The 20385-nt window shown below is 34.8% G+C and overlaps 2 protein-coding genes across 2 annotated transcripts in view; both read left to right on the top strand.

The window, feature by feature from the left end:
* Positions 1–2101: 2101 nt before the first annotated feature.
* Positions 2102–20385, top strand: part of LOC131900967 (zinc finger protein 100-like) — a 38193-nt gene continuing 19909 nt past the window's right edge. Inside the window, exons 1-3 of the mRNA XM_059252270.1 lie at positions 2102–2116; positions 4388–4514; positions 4989–5084. Of these exons, the coding sequence (XP_059108253.1) occupies positions 2102–2116; positions 4388–4514; positions 4989–5084 (238 nt within the window). The remainder of the gene's footprint in view (positions 2117–4387; positions 4515–4988; positions 5085–20385) is intronic.
* Positions 14585–16534, top strand: LOC131900883 (zinc finger protein 91-like; the record flags this gene model as incomplete). The annotated part of the gene is made up of 2 exons (XM_059252210.1): positions 14585–15834; positions 15913–16534. Coding segments are annotated over exons 1-2 (1872 nt in total), but the record flags the coding sequence as incomplete, so codon positions are not given.

The raw sequence follows: 20385 nt of genomic DNA, 5'->3' as shown, positions 1-20385 counted from the left end.
TACTGTATACTCTGCTCCTAGATGAATGGTTATGATGAGTTCTATTAACATCAAAACAAGGCTGCTTTTGCCTCTGAACAGACTGGCTCAGGGGAAGGTCACCACTTCTTTCATGTAAGAACACAGGGATGTCATTTTAACTAGCCCTGGCTGCTGTCAGTCTAAACGCTGTGACATCACTGTAGAAAATTCTGTTCTTCCCTGTTTCTAACTTAAAAAAATTATATAGGTGTTTTCCATGGATGTGCCAATGAATAATACTTAAAGATAACAAAGGAAGGCAGAAGATCCCTGGGAATGGAGTTACAGCAAATTGTTAACTATCATGTGAGTTCCAGAAATTGATCCTGGGTCCTCTGTACCAACAGCAAGTGCTCTGAAGGACTGAACCATCTAGCCCCTCTTTTTAATTAAAATTTATATCCATAAATTTTGAACTAAAGGATATTACATCCCTTTCCCCTTTTATCTCTTCTTTCACTCCCATCCCAAATCCCTTCTCAATTCTTTCTTGCTAAGTGTGGGTGAATCAGTATGCTGAAGTACATGAATACAACCTGCTGCATCCATTTTGATAGTTGTACATATATGGATAATTGGCTGACCATGTTGTATTGGACAAATAATTAGGGAATTTTTCCCTGTCTCAGTCTCTCAAATGAAGAAGAATTCTACTTTTTAATTAGTACCAGGGCCAGGTGGTGGTGGTGCATGCCTTTAATCCCAGCCCTGGGGAGGCAAAGCCAGGTGGATCTCTGTGAGTTCGAGGCCAGCCTAGTCTACAGAGCAAGATCCTTTTTTTTTTTAGTTTTATGAGACAAGGTTTCTCTGTGTAGCTTTGCGCCTTTTCTGGAGCTCGCTCTGTAGACCAGTAGATACCTTATCTTAGTGCAAAAAAAGAAAAAAAAATATTGTCTATTTAATTTTAAATATTAATGGAATGTCTGAGGAATTACAATGCAATTCATGTAGAAAACAAAGATAAAATAAGTGTGTGTAGATTTCTATGTTGTCAATGTAACTTCCAGGGTATTTTCTATGAATTTCCCCTATTGTAACCATCGATATATGTTAAAATGCCACCAAAAACAATGATGTTAAAGGATGAAATTCAGTGTTTTTCACTAAAATCTTAAGGTATTAAATGATTCTTTGGAGCTCACTTATTGTAAAAAATTCCACCTGGTTCTCATTTTCTTTCTTCTTTCTTTCTTTCTTTTTCTTTTTTTTTTTTTTTGATTTTTTAAGACAGGATTTCTTTATGTTGCTTTTGAACCCTGTCCTGGAACTCAGTTTGTAGCCCAGGCTGGCTTCAAACACACAGGGATTCACCAACCTCTGCCTCCTGCATGCTGGGATTTAAGGCATGTACCACTACCACCTGTCTCCTCATTTTTCACCCATAATTACTTAACAGTATTCCTGGGTGAATTAATGTCATTATGAAAATAAATTTGTGAAATGTTTTAATCACTGCAAAGTTGTGATTGAAATGTTTTAATCACTGCAAATTTAATATTATAAATTGTATCATGGTAACAAATGGAAATGTCAGTGGAGACTTTAGAGGGAAATGCATTGCCTTTATGCTTCTTGGACACAACTATATGTATTTACCCAGTTGAAGAATTACTTTCATCTGAGATACCCCACAGATACTGTGTGTTATCCTCCATGGAAGCCTCATTTTGCTTTAATCAACCACCACAGAGTAAGAAAATGTGAGATTCATTAATGCTTCTCAATGTCAGCTGTGCTCAGCATCAATTTGAAATGCCCACCTGATTCTGCTAGCTCTATTAAGTCAATTTAACCATGTTGCCAGGTCTGTACTAAAGTCATTCATTCTGGCCAAACAGTCTACCTACATGAATGCATGAAAGTAGAACGCTGAGTTTTGTCTGCTTCTGGGAGCTCATGTTTTTCTACATCACTGCTCCAATAAAGTACAGAGAGTGAGGTTTTTGATCCTCCTTCCAGTCTCTTAGTGTGGTAGAAAGTATACAAGGGTTTTCTTGCTTTGAAACCCCAAATATTATCAGAAAGGTGAAATTTTGAGATAAAGTTTCCTGAGAGGATTCAGATGGAAGGGAAAAAAGAGATGGCTTTTTCTCAGGTAAATGTGTGTATGCAGATGGGATTTGTTGCCTGTTCTCCTACAAATGTTTCTTTTGTGGTGATTCCAAACATTTACATTATCTCAAAGTTTTTACAAGGCTCTTTTTTTCTATTTCTGATGTGGTTGTCAAGGTAAAGTTTTTTTTGAATGCATGTCATATGAGTGTGTGCTGCTTTCCACTGTTTTCTCACTTTATTTTTCAAAATAAATTCTCTGCACTAATGCATAGTATAAAAATTTGATATACAAAAATACATGCATAACCATGTCTTAAGAAAATGGAATTGAGTCATCTCATATGAATGAGAAAGAAACTATGATCCATGATCTTTTTACTCAGGTATCTATTTGCTCAGTATAGACTGTTGAAGAAAGAGGCACTATGAAAAAGCATGGAATGTCTTTCTGTCAATGGATAATGTTTAAATTATTATTTCTATGAAAGATATACTGTGTTATATACTAGGTTGAGGTATTTAAATGTAATACAAACTTCCAAATGGAATTTGCCAGTCATAAAGTGATATGAAATTATCCTATCAGGCAAGTTTTCTTCTGCTTATTGTTCTGTTTTGTGGCTGGATTCAGAGAGTCTATTCCATTGTTTCTCTTTGCTATCTATTAACGCTATTGTGAACTTGCAATGCCCTTCTGTTTTGCTGACACATGCTAACAATCACACACCTGAGAGCTGATGCACTATTACATCCTATGGTTATAGAGTACATTTTTGAACAAATGAACTAATGGAGAATTTGTAGGCAAATTATATTTATATTCATGCTGATTTCACAAACAATAAGTCTCAACAAGGAAATTTTAGGTGGTAGGAGTTGAAGTGTCTTCATTAATGACCAACAATATTAACCTGGGTGCAAGGATGCCATTATTTAGATACAGTGTTTGCAAGTGAATCCAAAAGAAGGTTTTTCACTATTTAAAATAAACTTAAGTGAGAATCTAATCATTTGTTTTTCTGTAAAACTGAAAAATAGTGGAATTTTAGAATGAAACATGGAAACTAAAGGGAATGCCTCATTGGAGACACTGTTGAGGTATCAATTTTCTAGTGTGCCTTCATTGTAGGCAAGTGCATTTCTTAAGCCAGGGTGAGAAATACATTAAGTTGAGGCTACGGCTCACATTCCATGCACTATTTCAAATACAGGTGTCTGTTATATTTTAATTAATGATGTCAAGAAAATGGAATGTAAGGAAGGGGTCACTACAATTTCTTACAATTGTGTTCAGACTCAATTTAAAATGTCTGTGCACAATAAAAAGCAGGGTGGTGAGGCCACGTACCCAGGTTGTAGAAATTGCCATGATCTGCTGGAATAACAGACCCTCTCAATGTAGAAAAGGAGAACCTAAGTTTTGATCTCTCTGTAAAAATTCATGGTCTCTGCATCTCTGTTTGAGGACTTTTTTTTTTACCTACTTTCTGGTCTCTGAGTGTGATAGCAGGGAATACAGCTGCTGCTACCTTTGCATACAGAATAGTATCAGAAAAATGAAACTATAAGGTAAACTTCCTGGCAAAGCAGTCGTGGCACACACCTTTAATCCCAGCACTCTAGAGGCAGAGGCAGGTGGATCTCTGTGAATCCAGTCCAGCCTGGGCTACAGAGTGAGTTCCAGGAAAGCCTCCAAAACCACACAGAGAAACTCTGTCTCGATTAACCAAAAAATAAAATAATAAAAAGATAAACTTCCTGACAGGATCCATAGGAAAGGGGAAGAACAGATGGCATGTTCTCAGATAAATGCTTAAACAAGGATGGGACAGATTGACATTCCACACATAAGTGCTTCATTTGCAGAGCTCTCAAAAACTCTTACAAAACCTATATTTTTATATTTTCTTATATTTTTGAAATAAATTCTTTATTATCACTGTCATTTCTGTTCTACATCCTGATTTTAATTCTTTCCTGACTCTTTTATTTCCCAATATGACTTTTCTACATGACTTCATGATCTGAAGTATTTATAAATTTTCTGATATTAGAGATGAATATTGAAACTCAATTCATACTGAAGACAACTTCAGATGTTATCACTGAGAAAAGGCACATATTTCATGAAATGTTTAAATGTTGGGCACTTTGATCTCATGAAAGTGTCACAACATCCTCCCTCTTAATGTATAACATTTGAAAATTGAAGATTGATTACTGATAATATAGGGATTTATTTAGTTAAATACTCTTTTGTGGGGCAAATAAGGACTCAAACCAACGTAACAAAGAAAATTTTTCACTTCAGAGTCCATTGAGTTTCAAGGATGTGACCATCAGCTTCTCCAAGGAGGAATGGGAATGCCTTGACACATCTCAGAGAGATTTATACAGAGAGGTCATGTTGGAGAACTACAGCAACCTGGTTTCTGTAGGTGAGAATAAATTCTTTCATGATTGCAGCTTAGTACTAGGAATGTCTAGCAACTTGTATTAGTATTTGAAATGTTTTCTATCAATGAATTCCAATTATTTCTACATTTTGGTGAGTGTAATAGTGACTGAAATTTTTCATATTTTAAATTTTAAATGGCCTTTTAATTTAGCCTAATAGTTCCTTAAATCCAAGTATTTGCAGTCAGTCAGTCAGTCACAATAATTTGTGAATACAGTTGGATTCCAACAGTTTTGTTTTTGTAACAGGTAAATAAAGGAAAGTTGAATGTCTACAAACTGAACATTAAGTTTTCTAAAAAGTCTACAGAAACTCTCAAGTATATACTAAAAAGACTCCACTTATGAGTCTTTGTTTATGTAATTTCATATCCACTGAATATATGCATGTGTTAGATGTCAACACTTTTCCACATCATGTTAAGTAATTTTCATATCTCTCTTCTAATTCACAGGCCTTTCTGTATCAAAACCAGAGCTAGTCACCTGTCTTGAACAGAACAAAGAACCCTGGATCATGTACATAGGGGAAGTAGAAGGTAGAGACTCAGGTAAGTTGGAAGGAAACTAGTTCATTTGTCAAGTACAATTAAGAAACAAAAAATTACTTCATTTGCATTAGCCTAGCTCCTAACTAGAAGCGATGCCTGAGAATTTCGTTTAGAATTGTGTACTAGGATCAAGCACACAGAATTTTACATGATTCTCCCTCATTTATTCAGAATAGTGAGAAGATGAAATTTAGAATGCCAGTAGTAATTTGACAATGTTTGTGGTGCTTTATTTTGTGTTCCAATAAATGCCTGGGTTTTTTCTTATATTACAGTGATTTTCATGTTTTTCTGTATTTTTTTAAAATTTTCACAATATTTCTGGATCAATTTATTGTTATTTCTTTTACCTCTTGCATACCATCCCTTTACCACACTCACTTAATGTCCTGATTCCCACATCCCATCTCATTCTCTCTATCAAAGAAGTTACTGAAAATATATTAAAAAATTGAGGAAAATTTCTGCTGGACAACAATTTCTGAACACAAGGCTTTGAATATGATTGATATACCCTGGTGTTACTCAATTAAAAAAAATGGTTTTCTGACTCCTAGAAGCTAAGGGCTGCAAATGTTCTTGTCAAAAAATTGTGACTATTGTTCTACTTTCGACTTTACAAGCTGAGATTTTGTCTGTCTTGAGTTTCTGTGGGTTTTGGCCTTGCTGTCATGGACTTGGTGATTATATTGCCATTATTCTTATACTATTTGTAAACTTCTTCCCTAGAGTCATTTACCATTTTTTGTCTTTATGTTCTCTCTGCATCCATTTATTCATATGTGCCTGAACCCTGATGCAAGGATTAAGATAAAGAAATGCCAGGTAGGGATTAGTTCTCCAAAATCGTCACATTAAGTTTCTTAAGTGAAGGATGAGTGATGCACAAATCTAATGATATAAAAATATAGCATTATTTGTTGTCACATGATTTCAAGTTTGGGTATTGGGTACACCATCACATAGTAAAGACATTTAAATTGTTTTTAGATATACACAAGTTTTAACAAGATTCTACAGAAGTACAGTTGTCTATGTTTCTTCAAAAGATTTCTCCAGTGGTCCAGAGAGATAAAAATACTTTCCTGCAAATCTGAATTGCAGAGTTCAATCACCAGGACAAAGACAGTGGAACGAGGTTTCTCAAAACTACCACCCAATCATATACATGCCCATATACATAGAGTCAATAAATATATAAATAAAAATTTAAGATTATCAAGAACAGGCCTATAATCATAGTAACTCCTCTTTTTATTTGCTCTTCTACACTACTCTATCATCACTTTAATGACTTTATACTGTTTTAATTTCTCCTTTTTTTAACAGTGATGTTTTTAATTATCCCTTCTGTTGAAAATTCCAACATCCCATTTGGCCCATACTAGCTAACTAAAAACTCTGGAAAACATAGAGACTAAAATCTTAAAAGCTAGCATCCATAAATTTGAGAAAATATGTAGTATTTGTCTTTCTGGGTTAAGTTACTTAGTATAATTCTTCTCAGTTCCATCCATTTACCTACAATATGTATAATATCAAAAACAAATGAGTGAATTTCTTAGCATAGAACCTAACAAAAATAAATCAAATGACATAAATAATTTATTATGTTGCATATTCTAAAGTTGAACAGAAAGAACAATAAAAAAATTCAACTTAAGAAAGCCAAATGAATACAGGAAAGAATCCCTCCAGATAATTAGAGAAAAACTGACACCAATACATTTGCAATTATAGGACAAAATGGAAAATTTCCATTTCAAGAACACTTGAAAATAATTGTCTACTAGGATCAAGGTGGCTTCATCAAAGAGATGCTAATAAGAATCAACTTAATTAATCAATACATGTAATACATTAGAAGAACAGTCTATGAGAGCCCAAATGATCTCTTCATTAAATTCAGAAAAGGCTTTTGACAAACACACCACTTCATTATAAAATTCAACAGTAGGAGGAACACATTATACATATCATAGAATATGTTTATTGCAAGTAATTACCAACATAAACATTTTAAATGGAGAACACTCAAAACAGTTCTTCTGCAAATGGGAAAATAAAGGATTCTCACTCTCTCCATACCTGTTATATGTTATGCTTGAGGACTTATGTGTCATTCTAAGATGATATGATATTCAAGGGCATACAGGTAGGAAAAGAAATGTCATAGAATCCACATTACACATAATATGTATTTTATACCAGAAAATTTGAATCAAGATTCTTATGCTTGGTGCTAAGGTTACTGCTAGTCTCTCTTTCACCTATTGTACTGACTTTCCTTCCATCATAACTGAAAATTTTTCCCAAATTTTTGTTTCCCAATTCATAGTGTCCCTCTATCTCAAATCTCTAATCAAAGAATGATAGACACCTATTGAATGCTGTGACCAGGAGAATTGCCATCTGCCATGGGTTATCCCTGTTAGTGCTTGTCTAATGCAAACTGGTGAGACCTGAAATGATATAATCATTAACAATAAAGCTGGACTAACATTCTGAAGTTATATATTTTGTATGTATACTTGAAAAAATATTTACATAAATATGTAACTGTAACAATTATCAACTGGAGGTTATATTATTTATTTGAAGATATGGGAGGATTTGGAAGAAAAGTGGCAGGGATAATGTTAAAATGAAATTATATAATTATATTTAAAATAATTTACACTTAAAAAGAATTTTTGAATTTCACATGTAAACTCTGAGTTATGATATTTTACTTTGAAATACAATTCTACCTTTCAGTCTACTTTGAAAATATAAATTTTGTTCAGTAGGTCTTTTATGAATGTGGTGCTTCTTGGGGGACAGAGTTTCTCTGTGTAACTGCCCTGGCTGTCTAGACCTTGCTCTGTAGTCCAGACCAGCCAGGATTTCACAGAGATTTGCCTGCCTCTGCCCCCAGAGATCTGAGATTAAAACCTCTGTGTCCTGAGTGCTGGGACTAAAGGCATGTGTCACCACTATCCAGCTTGCTTTTTTGTATTTTTGAATAGAAACTTATTAGCGATCTAAGACTTTGCAAAATACAGATTGTAATGCACTCTGGCCACCATTCACAGTCTGCATTCAAGTCAGTGAAGAACACTTTAAGAAAAAGTCAGACTGTGATTCACATCGAAGGGCCATCTGGGATAGTTCTATCAGTTAGTTACACTAGGACAAGACATAGAGAGGCCAAGATCAAGGTTTACTTTGCTGATAACTAGTTTTACAGAGTAGAAACCCATCCATCTTAATGTTCCCCAGGACAACGTTGCCTAGTTGACGCTATTGGCATTTTTTTTATTGCCTGGACATATGATTTACTTTTCTCACCTTTCCTCTTTTTTGAGACAGGGTCTATAACCATGTAGCCCTAGTTGGCCAAGAATTGAATATGTTGATCAGGATGGCCTAATAACCATAGAGAATCACCTGCCTCTGCCTTTCAAATGCTGAGATGAAAGGCAAGTCTTTTATCAATTTAAGATATTCTTAGGCAGCTAAAAAATTGAAACACCTATAGATAGACTGAGTGTCACTCTATTGGAGAAAAGTTATGTTGTGTCTCAGTATGTTAAGTGTCAGTTCACTTGTTCACATGTAAAATAGTGGTTTGGTTTAATTCAATCTTTGATTATTTTTAAATGTAACAAAATTAATTCTTATAAGATTAAATCTTCCATATTGGAGTTTTACAAGACAAAAAAAAAAAACAGAACAAAAAAAAGTCACAGAAAAAAAAACAGAGAACATTCTCAATAATCCCATAAAACCATTAAATTAGAAGTCATAATTTTTACACAGAAAATTTGAACGAACCTGTGCAGTCCTTGTGTTTGTTGCTTCATTCTCTCTGAGTTCACATGAAATTCCCCCATGTTAATTTAGAGGGCCTTGTTTTCTTGATATTTGCCATCCCTGTGGCTCTTACACTATCTCCACCTCCTCTTCTGCAGGGTTGCCTGAGCAATGGAGGGGAGGTATTCGATAAAAAGATCTCATTTACAGTTGAGTGTTCAAAGTCTCTCTGACTCACTGTAGAATTTCTGGCAGTATCTCGATATTTTTGTATATTCTTTAGGAGAAACTTTCCCTGACAACATGTAAACAACACACTGACCTATGAGTATTGCAGAATGTCATGACGAGTCATTTTATTGCTACAATTTTTCTTTCTTTAGATAAGCAGTATGTTGTTTTATCCTAATCCCATGGGCTTTCTAGTATCAAGTTTATGGTCATCTAAGAAATGTCAGGTATGGTATCCGTCTAGAGAAATGGCCTTAATTCAAATCAATTATTGGTTACTTGCTCCATCAATCTTTGTTCCACCTTTGTCCTACCTTATCTTGGTGGCAGAATACCATTGAAGAAAATGGCTGTTTGGGATGAGTTGGCATATGTTTCTGTTGAAAATGCAGAAATTGTTCTTCTATCAAAGAAAATAGGGTTTAGTGCTCTCTGTAGGCACTAGGCCTACGTCTCAATTTTCAATGATATATATCATTATTGTCTTCGGTAATTAAACTTTATTTTCAGTTCACAGAGAGGAAGGGGTAAAACTAGCAAATGCCAGGCACATTTGGGTATATACTTTGGTCTACTTCGCTAACATTCAATTGTTTGGAACACAATTTTTATAATGAAATATGTCTTAGATTATAAGAGAGTGATATTTTGGACTCTGATTCCCCTATTATTTAGCAATATTTTTTTGATATCTTTCATGTATACTTCTGGAAGTTCCTACTCCATTTTGTTTCAATGCTACACCTCAAATGACATTAATTTTATCAGTCTCAACCTGTACTCCTGCCTAGAACCTCATCTCTATTCACCCTATGCTATCTATTCAAACTTGTTTATTCTATTTCCCTTCCTAAAGAAGATATATCTGTTTCATTCCCCTTGTGCTTCTACAGATTGTAGCTTTGTTATCATTGTCTTCATGGCTCTTATCCACTAATAAGTGGACCACGAGTGAGTAGAGTCAATAGCAGAATGTCTGATAAAGGTCTGAGGATGAGATTGGGACATAGGACATGGGGACATGGATGCAGAATTGATAATGTGCAACTAGTGTATTTGATTCTCTGGTAAGGATGGCCTCTGTTTGAAGAGAATTACTGCTGTAGTTTCAAGTAGGAACAAATCAATGAGTTAAGAGATGAAAATTTGGATGGGGAAATCTGTGTGATCCTTTTTAGATTAGTGCAGGAGGGAAGAAATGTCATCAGAAGTTGTTGTGTTTTCTTCCAAATCTGGGGATGAGTCTTGGGGGATAAATTTAGAAGAGCAGAGAAAGAGGTGAAAATCAGCAATTTGCCTCCCTGCTTCCCTTCCCAGTTGGGTCCTTGGGTCTTTGTTTCTGCTTGATTTGGAGTGTGGGCAATTCAATCAGGTATAGAAGATAGGTTCAGGGGTGGGTTTTGGGATACTCTGACATAGGGAAGGATGAGGCTGCTGGAGTTCTGCTACAGAGCTTGGGCTGAATCTGTTACATTGGAGTTAAAGAGCTATTGTGAGAGGTGAAGTCCTGGAGTTTACTTCTTACATGGCAGGAGGGCCTCTGGAGTTCCAGGGAATTCCTGCCAGAGTTATGTGCTGAGATCAAGAAAGGTTGTGAAAAAATGGTGTTAGAATTGGAAGATGTGTTTTAACCATTGGAGATAAAATCACAGGCAGCAGGGAACCTACAGCATGCCATTTTATCAGAGCTGAAGATGGGACTGTGGGATTGGACGAATAAAAGAAAAAGTTGAGGTGAAGGTCTACAGTTAGTAAGTATATCTGCTGTTCTGGCTGGAGTTACCTGGCAGTCTTAAATACTGTTTCTTGTCCCTTGTTTTCTATTGGTGTGCATGTTATGAATCATTTCCTACCTTCTAATTCATAAAAAAATTCCCTTCTACTTCAATTATAGCAGATAGTTTTGCTTACTACTGTAGTCAGTATCAGCCCTTATTCTCTTTAGAATTGCACTGTCTCTGGCTCTTTTGGTTAGTTCCTTCTCCTCTGAAATCAGCTATTATTCTAATGGGCTTTCCTTTACATGAGACATTTAATTCCCTTCTTCATATTTTATTTTTTATAATTTATTTAATTTTATTTTATGTGCATTGGTGTGAAAGTGTCAGATCTCCTGGAACTGGATTTACAGACAGCTGTGAGCTGCCATGTGGGTGCTGGGAATGGAACCTGGGTACTCTGGAAAAGTAGCCAGTGTTTTTAACCACTGTGCCATCTCTCAAGCCTCCCCATCTTCATATTTTAATGCACGTGTTTTGTTTTGTATATTAACTAGTGCTTTCTGTGTTATATTTCTTTTTATATTTTTGCCTATTTGGTGTTGTGAAGGTTTTCAGTATCTGCAATGTTATGATTTTCTTGAGTTTGGCAAATTTGTCTTTCATCCTCTTGGGGAAGATTTTATCTATGCCATTGAGGTAAGATTCTTATCTTACACACACACACACACACACACACACACACACACACACACACACATATATATATATTCTTTACTATAGTGTTGATCTTTACCTGTGTAATATTTTTAGTGCTATATTTAGAAATACAAATATATATGTGTCTGTTTCTGATATGCAGTTAAATTGTTCTTCTTGTTTTTATTGAGTTTGATATTATATTTGCTATTTTTCTGTCTTACTTATAAAGCTTTATCTTGATTTTTTTAAATTATTTTCCTGTTACAACTTCACTTTCGCCTGAGTTCTCATCAATAAATCTATACTTTTCTGGAATTTTTTTGAGACTGGACTGTCTTCATTTATGTCTCTGTGTTTCTTACATCACTCAAGTTTTTTAGGTTCTTCTCATTAATTTTATTGGGCTGTTTGTCTAATATAAGCACTTTGTCTACTTTAATAGTGTTTATGATAGTTCTTCCATCTTCTGTATCATGGCAATTATGGATTGAAGAATACTTCTATGAGACTGATAGACTTTGGGGGGGTGGTAAAATGCTGGCTTTATTCTTTATAGTCTATGTGTGATTTTCTATTATTTTGATTAAACACATTACCAGAAATGTGTAAAACTAAAAGTTTCATTGGGCTTAAGGTACCATGAGAATAAGACTCCATTATGCCATGGGATGAAGTCAAGAGGCAGTAAAGGTGGCAGAAAGAAAAGATAACATTGAAATGTCAAATTTCAAGGAAGCACCTGAAAGGAAGCTAAAGATAGTCTGTATTTCTTACACTTCAAGGTCCTAACTCAGTTCCACATTTTATTCATTAAGCCCATACTGTGAGTCAAAAAATGTGGCTACATGAAAACAAAGTTGTCAAGTGTGTGACCTTTAGGAACATTGTTATTCAAACTAGCATATGTAGTGATCACATTCTGTGATCTTGTGATCAAAATTAGTCCTCTGAACTATTTTGTAATTTCTGTCTTCTATGCACAAAGAAGACTTACCAGACCACAATAAGTACATGGAAGCTTATTGTGTAGGCTAGATATAGCATTGGTGGTGGGGTGTCAAGTAGGCACAGGGGCTGAGCAAAATTGCAAGAATGGCATCCCATTGTAAGGGTGAATGTAGGAGTATTCTGGACAGAGATAATCAGTCTAGATATGGGCACATAGGGTAAAATACAGATTAGAACCTGGGATTGGTGAGGTTATGTGGATGAGGAGATATTTTGGAACCACCAATCTGAGAACAAGTATTAAATGTATGTCACCAGACTGGGATCAAAAGTGCTGATGATATGAATGAAGGAGAATTGGGAAGTATTCTATGCTCCCTTGCTAGGGACAAAAGAAAGCCAGGGTCCTGCATAATGTTTGTAAGAGTTAGCAGTACAGGTTGAAGTTTCTATCTTGATCATGTGTTCAGGAAATGACACAAAGTTTATTACTTATGCATTTGTTGCATGTGGATGAGAGGATATGTAGGCATGAACATACTTGCTCACTCTTATGTAGGACAGTAATAATTCAGAGTAGATGGCAGCCATGATTGATCAGGTTCTGGTGTATGCCTACAGAAGGGATCAGGGGCATTCTGTCTTTGTGGGAAACAATGAGGGGGGTGCAATACAGGTTGTTGTGTTAAGTAAAAAGGAAAGAAGTGGATGTTCCCAAGGAGGAGTAGAGTCGACAAAAAAAAACTATGATTGTGTGGACTATGATTGTGTCAGCAAAAATAATCATAGCAGGGAATACAAGAGACATGTTTCCAATTTACATGGCAAGTGGGAGAGAGCTTCATTTTTTCCCCAAAATTATTGTGTAAGTTTGCCTGTTATATGTCTTCATGAATACCAAATATTCCATGAAAGACACTAATTTTTATAAGCACATTTAGTTCCTACAGTCAAACTTAGAAAATTTCCTACTATACAGCATTGATAGGTTCCACAAACTGCTGTCATTTTATGCATTATATTCTCATATTGTTTTCAAATCATTTTACAAATCAAGAGTTTGTTTTAATTTTTCCAGATATGTCATACTACCAGACTCAGGAGGTTTTTCAACAGAAGTACAAACAAGATTCTTTACAGGAACAAAGAGCAGGCTTAGGTGAAAATTGTGGTCTTGACGTGTTACATACAAGGAAATTCTGGAATTTTCATGGTGACAACAGAGACTCTGAATTATGTTTCAATGAGAATTATGTTTTTGACAAAGATACCAAAGGTATTAGTTATGAAAAACATCAAGAACCCCTAGTGTGTCCAAGCAGAGCACACTCTGTGAGAGTTACAAGTTCAGAACCAAATGATTATATCAAAAAAAATTCACACCAAGCATGGACACCTGGCTATTCTCTACATGGGTATGTGAAAACTTCACAAAGGGACACACAGTGTAATAGTTCAATTTTTTTGCAATATTTTTCAAGTGTGGTGGGATTAAATGGAACTCCAAAAGTCCCTGAAGAAAGGAATGCTTTAAGCACAGAAAAATATTTAAATCATCAGCAGTATGCTATTTCCTTTACTCAAAATTTGGCAGAGTTTCCTAAACAATTACTTCCACTATGTGTCAAATTCTACAGTTTAGATCAACATAAATATTTTAAGAATAAAATGTGGCATAATATGTACCATAGGGAAAGCACTCTTCAAAATCCGTATATATTAAGTGATGTTAATAATGACCTTGCTAAGTTTTCTTTGCTAAACAATTACCAGAATAGTCAGTTTGAAATACCTTTTAATGGCAAGGACTCATGGATTTACTCTACTGATGACATAATTCCTAAAAGTTCTCAGATAAATACTTGCTTGACAGTTAATCATTCTGAAAACAATGCACATCAAAAGTTTTTTGATAAGTACTCAAAGACTTCTTTGCACCAACATGACCATATCAAAGAGAAGCATTGGACAAACAATCAAAAAGACCAAATTCTTTATGAATTCTCAAACTGTACTCAGTATAATGGAACTAATACTCAAGATATTTATGAGAGACAAACAGGTGATGCATGTATGAAGGTCACAATTGAATACTCAAATCTAGAGATGGATAGTATAAAGCATACTGGAACAAAATTTTGCCAGGTTAAAGACTGTAATGAATTCTTTGATTTTAATTCAAATATAACTCAAAATGTTTCAAGTAACACTACAGAAGAGAAACCATACAAATGTAATGCATGTGGAAAGTCATATAAAAAACTCTCATACCTTCATATTCATCACAGAATCCATATTAGAGAGAAACCTTATATATGTGATGAATGTGGAAAGTCCTTTGTCCAGTCCTCCACTCTTCAATGTCACAAGAGAATCCATACTGGAAAAAAGCCATGTAAATGTGATGAATGTGGAAAGTTCTTTAGGAATGCCTCATCTCTTTGTGCTCATCAGAGAATCCATGCTGGAGAGAAACCTTATAAATGTGATGAATGTGGAAAATCCTTTGTCCAGTCCTCCACTCTCCAATGTCACAAGAGAATCCATACTGGAGAAAAGCCTTATAAATGTGATGAATGTGGAAAGTGCTTTAGGGATGGCTCATCTCTTTGTGCTCATCAGAGAATCCATACTGGAGAGAAACCTTATAAATGTAATGAATGTGGAAAGTCCTTTGTCCACTTATCCAATCTTCAACGTCACAAGAGAATCCATACTGGAAAAAAGCCTTATAAATGTGATGAATGTGGAAAGTCCTTTGTCCAGTCCTCCAATCTTCAATGTCACAAGAGAATCCATACTGGAGAAAAGCCTTATAAATGTGATGAATGTGGACAGTCCTTTTTCCAGTCCTCCAATCTTCAACGTCACAAGAGAATCCATACTGGACAAAAGCCTTATAAATGTAATGAATGTGGAAAGTGCTTTAGGAATGGCTCATCTCTTTGTGCTCATCAGAGAATCCATACTGGAAAGAAACCTTATAAATGTGATGAATGTGGAATGTGCTTTAGAGATTTCTCATCTCTTCATGTTCATCACAAAATCCATACTGGAGAGAAACCTTATAAATGTGATGAATGTGGAAAATCCTTTGTCCAGTCCTCCACTCTTCAATGTCACAAGAGAATCCATACTGGAGAAAAGCCTTGTACATGTGATGAATGTGGAAAATCCTTTGTCCAGTCCTCCCATCTTCAATGTCACAAGAGAATCCATACTGGAGAAAAGCCTTATAAATGTGATGAATGTGGAAAGTGCTTTAGGAATGGCTCATCTCTTTGTGCTCATCAGAGAATTCATACTGGAGAGAAACATTATAAATGTGAAGAATGTGGAAAATCCTTTGTCCAATCGTCTAATCTTCAATGTCATAGAAGAATCCATACTGGAGAGAAATCTTATAAATATAATGAATGTGGAATGTGCTTTAGAGATGTCTCATCTCTTCATGTTCATCACAAAATCCATACTGGAGAGAAACCTCATAAATGTGATGAATGTGGAAAATCCTTTGTCCAGTCCTCCACTCTCCAATGTCACAAGAGAATTCATACTGGAGAAAAGCCTTATAAATGTGATGAATGTGGAAAGTGCTTTAGGAATGGCTCATCTCTTTGTGCTCATCAGAGAATCCATACTGGAGAGAAACCTTATAAATGTGATGAATGTGGAAAATCCTTTGTCCAGTCCTCCCATCTTCAATGTCACAAGAGAATTCATACTGGAGAAAAGCCTTATAAATGTGATGAATGTGGAAAGTGCTTTAGGAATGGCTCATCTCTTTGTGCTCATCAAAGAATCCATACTGGAGAGAAACCTTATAAATGTGATGAATGTGGAAAGTCCTTTGGCCAATCCTCTGAACTTAAACGTCATAGGAGAATCCATACTGGAGAAAAGCCTTATAAATGTGGTGAATGTGGAAAGTGCTTTAGGAATGGCTCATCTCTTTGTGTTCATCAGAGAATCCATACTGGAGAGAAACCTTATAAATGTGATGAATGTGGAAAGTCCTTTGTCCAGTCCTCCAATCTTCAGTGTCATAGGAGAATCCATACTGGAGAGAAACCTTATAAGTGTGATGAATGTGGAAAGTGCTTTAGGCATGGCTCTTCTCTTCATGTTCATCATAGCATCCTTACTAGAGGTAAACCGCAGAAAAACTAAAAATGCATCAAGTTGTCTACCCATTGCTCTTCCGTTAAAGATCATCACTGAACTCATATCTGAGTCAAGCCTTATAAATTTTAAGAATGTGAACATTCATTTACCACATCCTCAACACTTCTTTATCTTTCCTAACCCATACCAGAGAGAAACTTTACAAGTATGAAGAATATGGAAAATGAAGACATCAGAAAACTCATTAGAAAGAAATTTGAAAAAATTCTATAATAATTATCAACTGTCTTTCAGTATCATATATTTATGCAATAAAATTTCCTTCTGAATTTGTGGAATAAACAAATCTTTGACCAATATTCATTCCATAGACAGTATCACAAACATCACTTTAGGAAGCCCTACACTTGATGTGAATTTGGAAGTATTTATTCAGAAGTAGACCTTATAATTACTAAATGCTTATTGAAAAATTAGCTATGCATATTGCTTTATGAAAACATTTATTCTCAATATTTACAGTGAGTTCTTGTTTGAAAACACTAAAGCAATAGCTTTGTGAAACAGAAGAATTATTGCTAATAGATGATTAATGACTGCAATACAAAGTCCAAGTAGCTACATAATTATTTTATGCAATTTGTTGAAGATGATATTGACTTACATGTGATGTTATTATATTCTATGCCATTATTATATTCCCAATATTTTAACTTTTGAAGAGTGTATTTTAATGATTGTTTTTAACCTCATATTAAGTTCCTGTTTTTATGAGTACAAATAAATGTATTATACCTTTTGTTTATTTATATTTTCCTTGACAAGTTGAATCTTCATTAAAAAAAATGATGACATTATGAAGATTAGCTATTTCAGAGATGGCAATTCTAATAAAAACACATCATTAAAATTTAAACTGGGTTCTATAGAAAACTATAAGAGTGGAAATAAGCATATGCAAAGAACAATATTATAAGTTCAAGGGAAGGAGAGAAAGGATTGTTTTAAGTAAATTGTGTCTCTATTTTCACAGTGAGATAAGATAATGCTTGATCCCCTTGATTCCTACAATTCTTCTTCCCTCTCTTCTTGCTCCTAAGAACTCACAGAGTTTTAACTAGCAACCAGGGAGCCTTCAAGTGACCAAACTTAGCCCTCTACATATATGTAACATGTTTGTAGTTTGTCTGTTTGTGGAAGTAATAACAATTTGAGCAGAGTCTGTCCCTAATGCTTTAGTTGGCTCTTCAGAGCCCATTCCTCTTAATGGATTGCTTTGCCTAATGTAATTTCAAGAGGAGGGTCTTAGTATTAGAGCTAATTGATAGATCATTCTTTGCTGATATGCATGGGAGGCTTCCCTCTTTCTTAACAGAGACAGAGGGAGAGTGGATTGGGGTGTGGAGTGGAATTGGGGAAGGAATTGGAGAAAAGGAGGGAGGGGAAAATGAGGTCAGGATATAAAATAATTAATTTTTTTTTTTGGTTTTTTGAGACAGGGTTTCTCTGTGTAGCTTTGTGCCTCTCCTGGAACTCACTTGGTAGCCCAGGCTGGCCTTGAACACACAGAGATCCACCTGGCTCTGCCTCTCGAGTGCTGGGATTAAAGGCGTGCACCACCACCACCTGGCCAATTAATAAATTATTAAATTTGTAGAAGAATAACAGTACAAACACACAGACAAAAAAATTTTGTTTGTACATTGACTACTGATGAGTCTCAGTATAAGATAGTCATTCTTAACTTTCCTAATGCTGAGACATTTTAATATAGTATTAAATTTCTTGGTGACCTTAAACTATAACATTATTTTTGTTGCTCTTTAATAAGCATAATTTTGTTCATGTGATAAATTGTAATGTACATATCTGATATTGCTGATGGTCTTTCAAAATCCCTGGTAAAGGGTCATTGCACCCACCAAAGGGACCATGACCCACAGGTTTAGAACTGTGGCTGAATGATTTCTATAAACTGATTATGTAGAGAGAAATGTATACAAGCAAAAATAAACAAGATGTAACTTATTCTTTAAATATTGTCAAGTGAAATTCAAGGTAGATACCTGATAACCTAGTATCTTTGAACATTTATCGAAAATTGGCTAAATGACTCCTCAAGGAATCTATATAAATGCTTTGACAAATGGTAAAATGAGCGTTCTTTTAAAGCAAATGTAAAAGCTAAATCTCACTGGGAGATTTCATAAACTGTTTTGAGTATAATAATATAAAATAAAAATATCTATAAGTCACAGAAAAAATCTTCCACACCTTTAAACCTTCACAAATTATTCATTTCATAGAGAAAATAATTCAAATGCCCAGTGTGTATCAATATAACTTTGAGACACGGGATCTTTTCCTACAGAACTTAAAATTGAAATATATCACATATCTTCACCCACAATGATATTTATTGAAGATTATTTTCACTCTTTAATCATTTAAAAGAATGTTATGGAGTATTATATGAAAAAATATTTATACTTGATATTTCCTTAATATCATAAAACTTCACTGAATATTTCCTTAATCTTACTCTCTATCTTATATTGTAAAATACACCATGCTGGTTTTAGCAATGACTCAGTGTCATATTAGAACTTAGAGGATTCCCAAGAGTAGAACAAATTGTGTATGCATTACTAGAAATCAAATCACTCAAAAAACAACAATTGGAGGCCTCGTCATAACTCAGGCTGTATTTATTCTGTAAGTAAATTTCTATTTTTTAAATGTTATAAGAAGTACATCTAGTGTGTTGTTTTCTTTTTCTATTATCCTTTATTTTGAGACAAGGTTTGATTGTTGTCAATATGTAATTGAATTCATTTACTATAAATAAGACTTCCACAATTGAAAACATTAACAGAAAATTCAATAAGTAAAAGAAATACTGAGTTGTGTTACACAGAAAGATGATTCCATCAGAAAACCTCAGAAAATTAAGTGCATGTGGTGTGTTCTTGTGGGTCTAGGTAGGTGTGCATATACCTGTACTATCATATGAAGTCGTATAAGATCATGAACATTGAAGAAAATCATCTCAAATGAAGAAAAGCTTATTTGAACTCTAGCCTATGGTATTTCATTCCAAGGCTACTTAGCTCAATTTCTGTTGTTACATCTTGATACAGAATTTAATAGTTTTTGGAGCACATGGATAAAAGAAAACTCACCATGTAGAATCAGTGAGATCTATGCCATCTGCATGGATTAAGCCTCTAAGTAGCTCCTGAAGTTCTGATCTCATTATTAGTCCCCTCCTACTCACAACCACTCTCAACTGTCATAGAAAAGCAGAAAAGTGATCTGAAACACTTCTCTCAGGTTATACTACTGCCTCGATTTTTGGGACCCTCAATTATGTCTGTTCTGTTTCATAGATTTCTATTTTGTCTCCTTCAAGTTTGTCTCTATGTTCATAAATACATGATCATCTTACTCTATTATTATTTTTATTAGCTTATTTTTGCACAGATTTATTTTTCCTCTAAACGGCTTTGACATCATCAAGCCTTTATCTTAGTGTCCGGTGAGTGTTCTGGGTTTTCTCTCAAGCAATGCTAGTTTTCCTATGAGTTTGGATTTTGTGAACATTAGCAGACTTTTCTACTGGTCATGACTGGAGAGTGTGTGAAACAATCAAAATCCACTGACTTTTCATACCTTATGCTGTTTTCTCTGTTTCTCACAGCCACATTTTAAATTGGTTATGGTCTGGATTCAGGAAGTCATAATCAAGGTCCTGACTCACACAGAGAATTTAAAATAGAGAA

This window comes from Peromyscus eremicus, unplaced genomic scaffold (genome assembly GCF_949786415.1).
Source record: "Peromyscus eremicus unplaced genomic scaffold, PerEre_H2_v1 PerEre#2#chrX_unloc_1, whole genome shotgun sequence".
NCBI lineage: Eukaryota > Metazoa > Chordata > Mammalia > Rodentia > Cricetidae > Peromyscus > Peromyscus eremicus.
This window is presented reverse-complemented; position numbering and strand designations above follow the sequence as displayed.